This window comes from Pseudopipra pipra, chromosome 17 (assembly GCF_036250125.1).
Source record: "Pseudopipra pipra isolate bDixPip1 chromosome 17, bDixPip1.hap1, whole genome shotgun sequence".
NCBI classification, from domain to species: domain Eukaryota; kingdom Metazoa; phylum Chordata; class Aves; order Passeriformes; family Pipridae; genus Pseudopipra; species Pseudopipra pipra.
Window position 1 is genome coordinate 12,578,714 of NC_087565.1, and position 10,052 is coordinate 12,588,765.

At 47.5% G+C, this 10,052-nt stretch overlaps 1 protein-coding gene across 1 annotated transcript; it reads right to left on the reverse strand.

Moving 5' to 3' along the window:
• Positions 1–913: 913 nt before the first annotated feature.
• EDEM2 (ER degradation enhancing alpha-mannosidase like protein 2) lies at positions 914–9,499 on the reverse strand. Its single transcript, XM_064674276.1, has 11 exons — positions 9,332–9,499; positions 9,132–9,242; positions 9,013–9,052; positions 8,401–8,506; positions 6,977–7,102; positions 6,130–6,341; positions 4,960–5,101; positions 4,593–4,717; positions 3,780–3,924; positions 2,520–2,641; positions 914–1,556 (listed from the first exon to the last, which is right to left on the reverse strand). The coding sequence occupies exons 1-11, from the start codon at positions 9,448–9,450 to the stop codon at positions 1,071–1,073; spliced, it is 1,734 nt and encodes a 577-aa protein (XP_064530346.1). The 5' UTR covers positions 9,451–9,499; the 3' UTR covers positions 914–1,070.
• Positions 9,500–10,052: the final 553 nt, after the last annotated feature.

Sequence of the window (10,052 nt, forward strand, 5' to 3'; positions counted from 1 at the left end):
CACTCCAGCAGGTTTGAAGAAAGTCTATCGCTTTTCTGCCCCCCTCTTTTTGTTTTTCCTTCAGAGAGAAAATCTTTTGGTAAGACTCCTGATTTCTCCCTTTCTGACTGTTGCATACACCTGCTGCAAAGACACTAATAACACATTGAAAGGTTTGGATTTGCCAAGTCAGCTGAACACCAAGAACAGCCTCATGTACAGCTCAGCTGGGCCCCGCTGACTGAGGGGCTGACGTGCAGTGAGGTGAAGCCCAAAGGGAAGTTGAAAAGAGGAAGGAAATGAGGAAACTTCATCAGAAAAGCATGTTAGGTTCTGTAAAAAGAAAGCAAGCTCCACTGCAGTGTCAATCACTTTGCTAGTCCATCCTCCACCTCAGTTTCCTGTCCAGACATTACCTGGACACTCACTTAGCTTTTTTTTTAGGCAGGTGGTACTGACCAAATTGATTCTAAAAAGAGCACTTTTCCCAGTTCCAAGTGCTCTGCTTCCCCCATGCCACCCTTCAGGCTCGACAGACCTGCCAGAGCTTCACATCTGAGCCTCCACCTCAAAATCAACAGGTTTTCTAGACTGGCCAGTGCTCTTTCAGGTGAATCACACGTTTACAAAGAGACTGAAGATAAGATGGAGCACACAGGGAGTTTCAGGCTCAGAAGGGAAGCTACAGCCAGTAATCCCTGCTTTCCCCTTATGACAGGGAGCCACTCGGGCTCATTTTTAGAGACCAAAGTAAGCTGGGGACTCTGTCTAAGCCTGTAAAACTTCAAACTAATCTCCCAAAATGCACTAAAACAAGGCACCTTTAACCTGCAGACCTTTCTTTCTCTTTCTGAAAACCTCTTTGCTATTCAGGCAACGAACTGCTCTGAGATCAGCCCCTGGACAGCATTAACAGGTGGTATCTGAGCCCTGGTTTATGAAGGAGCAGTAGCAGAATTTAATGGGAAGCTGTTTCACTTCATAATACAATTCACATTGTGAGGTACAACACTTTCCATTATGAAACTATAAAAATACATTCCCAGAGTCTGAAACAAGTTCAATAATTTACACTGAAGATGCAAAAGGGATCAGGTGTTATCTAGGAAGACCTGTCCCAGTACTGCAAGCTTGGAGTTAAAAGATTGACTGGGGCAACTCAGGAGGGAGTGTGAGCTCTTCTTAGATCTTCTCTTCTCTCCAGTTTTCTCTGCATCTTCAGGGTCTTTTGCACTCTCCCCTTCACCGGGGTCAGAGGGTCTTTTTAAAGTGAATTTCTTGGTTTTCTTCAGTGAGTAGAATTCCCGCATCAAGTCTTCCACCTCCCACTGCTCCTCCTTGCGCTTCCTGCAGCAGTGCAGGGCAGCAGGATCGATGGGATGAGCCTCTGTGTTGAAGATGTAGCCTCCAGCATTCAAGACACACTCCCCATATGGTGTAACCACCACGTCGAAGTCTGAGCCATTGTTGTGGATGAAGTTGTCCGGGTCAAACAGCAGGTACAAGTATTTGATTGTTTCAGCCAAAAAGAAGGATTCCATGCGATTATCCAGCCTGTGATCCCTCAAGTCTTTGATCTACAAGGGAAGAAATAGAGTGGGTTACACTTATATCAAATTCAGTTAAGTTATGAACTCGGGGGGGGGAAAATAAAGCCAGCTTGCAATTCATTTCAGTTAACAGCCCAGTATGACATCAATTCACCCTATTTCTTATCACAGAATACTTTGGTTGTAAGGGACATTAAAGACCATCTTATTCTACCCTCTGCCACAGGCAGGGACACCTTCCACTAGCCCAGGTTGCTCCAAGCCCCGTCCAACCTGGCCTTGGACACTTCCAGGGATGGGGCAGCCACAGCTTCTCTGGGCAGCCTGTGCCAGGGCCTCCCCACCCTCACAGGGAAGAATTTCTTTCTAACATCTAAACTTGCCCTCTGCCAACTCAGTTTGGGCAAGGAGAAGAGCTTCCCATCATTTCCCCTACTAAAGAAAAAAAAAAATCATAAGGCTTTTACCTACTTTCCAAATCACAAGACCTAATTCCCATTATATATTAAGGGTTTTTTGTAAAAGTAGTTGGTGGTAGTTGATGGTATGTTTGAAATCCCCATTAAATGATGTTAGAGAAATCACTCCCTGCAGTTTTTGTGTGTTTGATCAGATTTTCAAGGCATAGTGGGAAAGCAGAATCCCACATGAACGTGTCAGGCAGAGATCCTACCCCTGAACCTTCCTGCTCAGGTGCTACACCTGGTTGGGATGCAGGAGAAGCTTCTGATGCCTTCCAGGGTTTTGGGCTCTGGTGCAACAGCCCACGACAGAATTTGGCCCACTGTTCACACTGTGAGGGAAGTTACTACCAGAAACATGACCAGATCAGCCTCCCAGAGAAATAAAAGGGGCTTTTTTGAAAAAGAACTCATGTTTCCACCAAAGTGACCACTTAACTCAATGGGAAAACACAATTAATGAGAACACCTTCTAAAAGCTGATTTTCAGCAGCCATTTAGCTGATTTAGCAGATGATTTAGCACTCACAGTTGCAAACCCACAGTCCACCTTGCTGATTTTCTCTATTGACTCCACTGCATCTCTTCCCAGCTCCAGGAGCGTGGGATCTCTTGTAGCACGGTACAGATACATGGCACTCTCAATCAGCTCTGCAAAGACACCCCAGACATTTGCAAATAGCAAAGATTACCAAACCACACACACAGGGATGATGGCATACTCCTTAGCTAATTTAAAAATCCTTTAGGATGATCAGATAAATAATCTAGTTACTGAATTTCCTCTGGCTCCAAGCACAGATTTGCTTTTCCTGAGGATGTGCTACTAAGAAATTCCCTCTCACCAGCCTGGATCAGCTCAGGTAAGAGTGACTAATCCTCCCTCCCACATTCAGGGAGTGGGAGGGGGAGCAAGAGAGAAGAAGATTAAAACTCAGTTGTCAAAGGAAGAAAAAAAATTGCTTCTAGAAAGAATTACAAATAAGAAATTCAATGCCCAAAATACAATTTTAAACAATACTGTAAGTCTCTTGAAACAGGGGTATCCAAAACATCATGAAAACAAGCACCATGCAAACACTCTAAATAGGCAACATATGCACTGTGCTGTGTTTGCTTACTAAGATCTTTTTGGATGCTACAATTCATTTGAAAGTTAATGCTAATGAGTATTTTTGGTGGATTTGTCCAGTGTGGATGTCACCTGAACACTCAGACCAAAAGGAAATTAATTATTCTCATGTACAAAATTTTATGGACCTAATAATCAGATTTGATTTTTTTTTTTCAGTCAGAGTTGTAAAAAATCAGAAAAAAAGATCATTTCATTGCAGTATCACAGACAACACAGAACCTCTCTTAGATCTTGAACTTTACTAGTGCAACCAGAATGAGTTTATTTCAGGAACCCAGCACAAGTACAGTGGTCTATTCAAACTCACTTTCACTTCCTAAATTTAAAGGACACAAACAGTCCCTTTAACATGACTGAAACATCTCATGTCAGACAACCTAACACTTAAATATGTAAATCCTACACTGTGAAGCCAATTCATTAACGGGCCTCCTTTTTATGGTAACATTGTCTTCCTTCCTTGAAAGGCAGCCCTGTCTTTGTGAATGGTGGAAAACAAAACGTGCAGTTTTGACTCTGCAAACTCCTGGTGAGGAACTGAGTCAGAGCAAAACTGGAGGAGGAATTTGTGGAAGGCAGGTATTGCTAACATTTGATCTCACCACCACAGCAAAAGCAGGAGTCCATGGCCCTTTTAATTCCACTTCTGCTTACCAGGCCTGAGTGGATATCCCTCTCTCTTGTCCACTGTGTAGCCCTGGGGAATGTTGTAGAACTCAGGCAGCCCCCCAAACTGCTTCCAGACAGTGTAATAGTTGAGGAAGGTCCTCATGGCATTATCCACATCCCCAATTAGGCTCTGGGAGAGAACAATTAACAAAGCAACATGTGAGTGAAGAACAAACAGCAAAGGAATTGATGCAGCAACACTCCTATAGGTAAAGTAGTGACAAAAATGGATATTTCAGCAGGTCTGAATGGTGGAAATAATACTTGGATATGATGCCTTAGGAATAGGTAAGACTGGAGAGTTACATGCTGCTTTTCTGCTGGATCACATTCCCACACCTGAAATAATATGAAGTCTCTTTGATTTTTTTTTAAAGAAGATTGTGTTTCTTCAGTCAAATGTTTAATCAATCACAGCACTGAGTGGGGATAACAAAGTCTCAGTCCAAACACAAGGACTGATGAGAAAGCAAAGCACTCAGTGGGAAAGCATTCACACAAAGAAAGCATTTATGAGGTGATGGAAAAGAGGTGGGAACTTCTTTTTCCTTAATTTTACCTCTGGATTATGAGACCACTGTCAGTGGAGTGTGCTACAACAAAACTGCCCTCCCATGATGCTGGGATAAAATCAACTGTAGATAAAATCAACATCTGCTCTTCCACAGGCAGAGATTTCACCAGAGGTCCAACCAAACTTTTACACCTGCACAGATGAGGGTTATATTTCTAACTTTTATATTAAAGATTGACCCATGACAGACAAACAAAATCACCATGTGCTCTGACAGCTCTTACCTGTAAGCCTGGCCAATAGGCCTCCAGGGATTGAAACACAGGCATGGACACTGTTCCTTTGTACATCTGAACCCACAGGTACCAGTCATCAAACTTGGTGTAATTTTTGATAGCTTTGTTATATTCTATAAAGAAATGCAGATGGGTAGGTAAGCCAACAAAAAAAAATCCTTTTTTTTAAGAATGAGAATCACTTTGGTGATTCTGTAATCACAGATTGCTCAAAAGTATCACAGCAAAGGCTTCAAGAACATTCTTGAATGTACCCTGTGAGATCCTCCATCCTCTCCTTCCGCAGTGCCCGCTGCTTTTTACAGGTGCAGCCAAGCACTGCTGGGCCCCTTCACACAGAAAACCAAACACTCACCCAGAAACATGGACATCAGCTCCTTGTCCTGCAGGAGAATGGCTCCTTTCACCAGGTACTCAAAGTAGGAGTCCACCCCTGCCCCAATGCCAGCATCCTGGGCCACCCACTTGGCAGTGATCACATCAATGTGGTTCCCCACCTGCAAGAGGGGAAGGAGGAAGTTAAAGCAAAAATAAAGCATTTCTACTAATTTAGAATTAACAAATCCCCACAACACCCCCACACAAGAAACCCTTGAGCTTTTTCCAGACCAGTGGTTCCCAGTCCAACTAGCATTTTCTTCATTCAACATGGGTGTGTCTGGTCCTAATTCTGATCTTACAAAAGAGTAAAGAAGGATAAAGAGGTGCAAATACAGAGATGGAGGCCAAGAATATCAAAGGCACAAGAGCTGCCATGCTACTATTTAAATAGACCCTTCAGACCTGGGACTCTTCAGCCTATGAACAAACACAGCTGATGAATAAAATACACAGTCATGCCTTGCTTAACAAACATGAAAAAAAATAGCTATTCAGCTTCTTTTTTGAATGAGGATTAGGGGCATAAACCAAAAAGAAACAAATCCCAAAGCAAACAAAAGGACAAACAAAACTCTTCATCCAGGCTATGAATAAATCTGTCTCAATAAACACAGGGTATGAATAAATCTGTTTCACTTCACATCTGCAGCACCAAGTTTTCCACACAGGCTAAAAAAGCAGCAATAGAAAAGACCAGGAGACAGTGAACACCGAGGTAACACTTCCAGCTCTGGATATTCCTAAAACACCAAAGCTAAATAGGCTGGGAATATCTTGGTGCACTTGCCATGCTCTTATTCTCTTCCCTAGACCATTGTCCCACCAGGCATCAGACAGATCTTTTATTTAATCTGCTACAGCTGCTGTCACAAAAGCTGCACTAGCCAGCAGGAGGGATTTGTCTCCCAGCCACATCTGTTAGGGGACAGAACAATGGGATAATGTTGGGCTGCACTAGCAAAGCAGAGATGTGGATGCTGCAGGTGTTCAGGAACAATGTCAAACACGAGACTTCAGCCCAGTTATGGGCACTGTGGTTATTTATCCAATTCTATCTCCTCTCTGTTTATGCTTTTTCACACTCAGCATTGCATCCACAAAACCACACAGAAAGCAGCCCAGTCCAAGTCCATTCCTCACTCACCAGCCCAATATCTGAGCGATTTTTCCACAGGGCCTTCAAAGCCTTCCTGGCCACATCCTCGAACACTGGGTCACCAGTGAGGTGGCTTAAAGTGGCAAATTCCACTATAAATGTACCAATTCCAGCAGTACAGGTAACTGGGGTCTCCCCAGGGTTGACTCCATGCAGGAGGTTCACTGTGCCATAGGGCATCCCAGTTGGGGTCTGGAAAGCTGAAACACAGGATTTTTGGGTCACATGAGTGTTCAAGGTCATATTTAACAGACTCTCAAGCCAACGTGTGCTTCACAGCCCACTGCACACGGGCAAGGAGTGGGACTGGAGTGATTGCAGAGACTTCAAAGAACACAATGAGCAGCAGTGTGACCCTGGGAGGGGCAGTCCCAAGGTACACACAGTCCTGAGAAGGTACTGTGGATCTCTTCCACCTTGCCAGAGCAGCATCCCTACTTTTTTTCCAGCCAAGTGCCAACACTGAGGTTGTGATCCCTCCGTGGCAGCCCTGGGTGGACAGTGCCATGCCATCAGGGAACACATCCCAGCTGCAGCCCACAGAGAGGAGATAAGGCTGCATCTCCTTGTCTTTACAAGCTGCTGTTTCACAGCCTTTATTTATTATTTATATGAAGTACATTTCCCCTCAGCAAGCCACAAACTGATATGTTAAGCCCACAAACACTTGATATGCACGTATACAACTGCATTTTCCCTGCAAACTAAACTTGCTTTGAGCTCAGGGAACACAGGGCTGGTTTATGAGCTGACACATCAAGTTATACATGTTCACCAAAGCCAGCAGCCACCTCCTAACCCACAGCACAGTGATATAAAGCAAACAAGGGCTCACCTGGCAGCAGTTTACGAGCTGCTTCCTCTGCCATCCTCAGGAGAGGCCCCGAGCACGGCCAGCCCGCCTCGACCTCCACACCAGCCTTCCTGGAGAGCAGGTGGGCAGAGAGGAGCCCCCCCACCACTGCAAGGGCACAGGAGAACCCACTGAACAATGTGGAAGGAATGAAATCCAACACCAGTTCTATTCCTCTTTATCAGAGGCACGGTTTTACAGGGGAGAGAAGTGAGGTGGCTCATCCTCCCCGGCCTCATTCAAACACCACAGAAGAGTGGTCGGATTGTTCCTGCAAGTTTGTGTGTGGAGTGACAGCACAAGGGGAGATTGATGGCTTCAAAGTGACAGAGGGCAGGGTTAGATGGGATATTGGGAAGGAATTCTTCCCCATGAGGGTGAGGAGGCCCTGGCACAGGCTGCCCAGAGAGCTGTGGCTGCCCCATCCCTGGAAGTGTCCAAGGCCAGGTTGGAACCACCTGGGGTAGTGGAAGGTGTCCCTGCCCCTTGGAAACAAGATGGTCTTTAAGGTCCCTTCTAACCCAAAACACTCTCAGATTCTATGATATATTTCTTTACAAGCATCAGATCCCACTTGCCCTACTACAGCTGCACTGCCCTGAGGACTATCAGGGTATATATGACATTATACAACACTGTAATGAGCACGAACCTCTATGAGAGGAATTCTGAATCATTTCTTCCAGAAAGTTGAATACTATGTTTGTGTAAAGTTCTTAAACTCCTTGGAGAAAACTGCCCAGGCCAGAGACACAACTTCCTACGTGACTGACAGAGGCAGCTATATTTAGCTATTAGTTTTATATAGCTAATATAGCTATATTAGTTAATATTAGTTATTTCACAGGTTTGTCTACGGTAACAATAACCACCACAAACACAGAGAAATTACACTGCTGTAGAGCTGGCTCAGCAATATCTGACAGGAGAGACAACAAAAGCATAACTAACAGTTTTGTACCCTGACAGTGTTTTTAGTTGGATGGCACTGAAGCAATCAGGAATTCAGTCAGGTACAAGACTCCAAAGGCCTTTGTGATTTTCAAGGAGAAAAGGCCAAAACTAGAAATTAATAATCTCTATTCCAAAACAGTGTGTGAAGGAAGACAGGGTATAATCTGTCCTGTTTCAGTGGAAAAGATGTTTATTCCAAGGCTCAAAACCTCACGCCAGAATATGGAAACTGCCACGTCTACTTCTGTTTCTGCTGGGGCAGGAAGCTGAGAGGGACGTGCAAAGAGAAAAAGGAAGTGAATTTCTTTGGGATTTTTTTGCCTGTTTACATGTCCTGTCACTCTGCACCAAAAATTCCCTGTGACCACCACCTCACATTACCCTTGTGTGCAGCTCAGAGGCTTGAACAGGAAGGAAATCCACCACAAACCCCCCAGGAAAACCCACCTCACCTCGAATGTTGGTTTCAAAGACAGAGGCATTGACATCAATGTCGAAGTCCAGCCCTTCCTGCAGCACATTGACAACTCTCTGGAACTCAGAAACATTCCCCAAGATCTGCAGGGGAGCAGAAGAACAGGGAACAAAGCTTAGAGTTCATGGGAAAACAAGTGGCAGTTCAGTGCTGATTCTAGTTTTGTTTTGCTATTCTGTGAAATCATTAATTACAGATAGTACTAAAGAGGGGACTGACAGTTTAATTGTGTTTAAAATGCTTTCTTGACACATTTTAGGCCTTTATTCCAGACTTAGGAGGTGTAAGGGATGGGGAGCTCTGGCCACCTGCTCCCCAGGGGTGATGCCAAGTGAAACACAAAGCTCCAGGGTCAATGAATAGCTGACTTTCTGTCACTGCCACGTAAAAACCAGGTGTGCAGTCAGCTCTCAATGGCCTTGAGGGCACAGTGTGGGTGCTGCAGGTGTTCAGGAACAACGCCAAACACGAGATTCCAGCGCAGTTACGAGCACTGTGGTTATTTCTCTAACTCTACCTCCTCTCTGCTTATTCTTTTTTACACTTAGCTCTGCATCCACAAAACCACACAGGGCCGGCTCGTACTCACTAGCAGCGTGTCCAGGGCGTCGATGAGCGTGAGGGAGAAGCTGTGGAGGAGGAGAGAAGCGAGGTGAGAGCCGGCGGGGGGGTGGGGGAAGGACGCTCAGGGAGAGGGACACCTCTCACCTGCCCCAGGTGTCCTGCCCGTCGCAAGTCAGCGGCCGCAGCTCGTCGTAGGGGAAGGCGCTCTCCAGGTAGTGCTCGTAGGCGTGGTAGAACATGGCCCGCACCCTCTCCCTGCAGCACAGGCACATCGCGCTCAGTCCCGGCCCAACCCGGCCCAACCCGGCCCGGCCCGGCCCCCGCCCCGCCCGCCCCGCACTCACCGGTACGAAGCGACGTCCAGCCCGCGGGCGGCCGCGACGGGGCCCGCCGGGAGCCGCAGCGCCCAGAGGCACAGCAGGGAGCCGAGGCAGCGCAGCACGGCCGCGCCGGGCCCCCGCATCGCCGGGGGAGCCCTTCCTCTGGATCCGCCTCTGGATCTCACCTGGATCTCACCTGGATCTCACCCGCAGCCCTCCCCGCTCCCCCATCCCGCACCCGCCCCGCCCCTGGCCCCGCCCTGCCCGCCAGCCAATGGGAGCACGCTTCGTCAGCTCTGGCCCCGCCCCTCCTGTGCCGACAGCCAATGGGTGTCTGGAGACACTGGAGAGCTACGGCTCTCCTGGCCCCACCCCCGCCGCGCCCGCCAGCCAATGGGAGCGCCGGGCGCTCGGCGCAGGCGCAGGCGGAAGCGCTCGGGTTGGTGCGGCTGCTTCCGGGGCGGGGCGGGAGGAGCGGGGAGGGAGCCGGGATGCAGCCGGGATGGAGCGGGGACATCGGAGTGGTGTTGTTGGGGCTGTGGGGCTCCGGCTGCGGGAATTATCGGCGGGATGGCCCGCAGAGAACGGGGAGGTTCCGGCGGTGCCTCCCCGGCGGCAGTAGCGCGCCTGCAGTAGGGATGAGCCTCCCTGGGCGGGTTGGGGGGGCACGGGGGAAGCGGGCAGCGCTGGAGTGATGCTCTCATACCCAGAAATAAAGATAACGAGTGCTGTGAGGTTCGCACAG

What these genes read in the sequence shown, in the direction of transcription:
- EDEM2 (XM_064674276.1), bottom strand. Translation starts at nt 9,450, where the DNA reads ATGCGGGGGCCCGGCGCGGCCGTGCTGCGCTGCCTCGGCTCCCTGCTG. An exon ending in CTTTGAAACCAACATTCGAG is followed by an intron (nt 7,103 to 8,400) that starts GTGAGGTGGGTT and finishes GTGCCCTTGCAG; the next exon opens with TGGTGGGGGGGCTCCTCTCT. An exon ending in ATCGCTCAGATATTGGGCTG is followed by an intron (nt 5,102 to 6,129) that starts GTGAGTGAGGAA and finishes CCCCTCTTGCAG; the next exon opens with GTGGGGAACCACATTGATGT.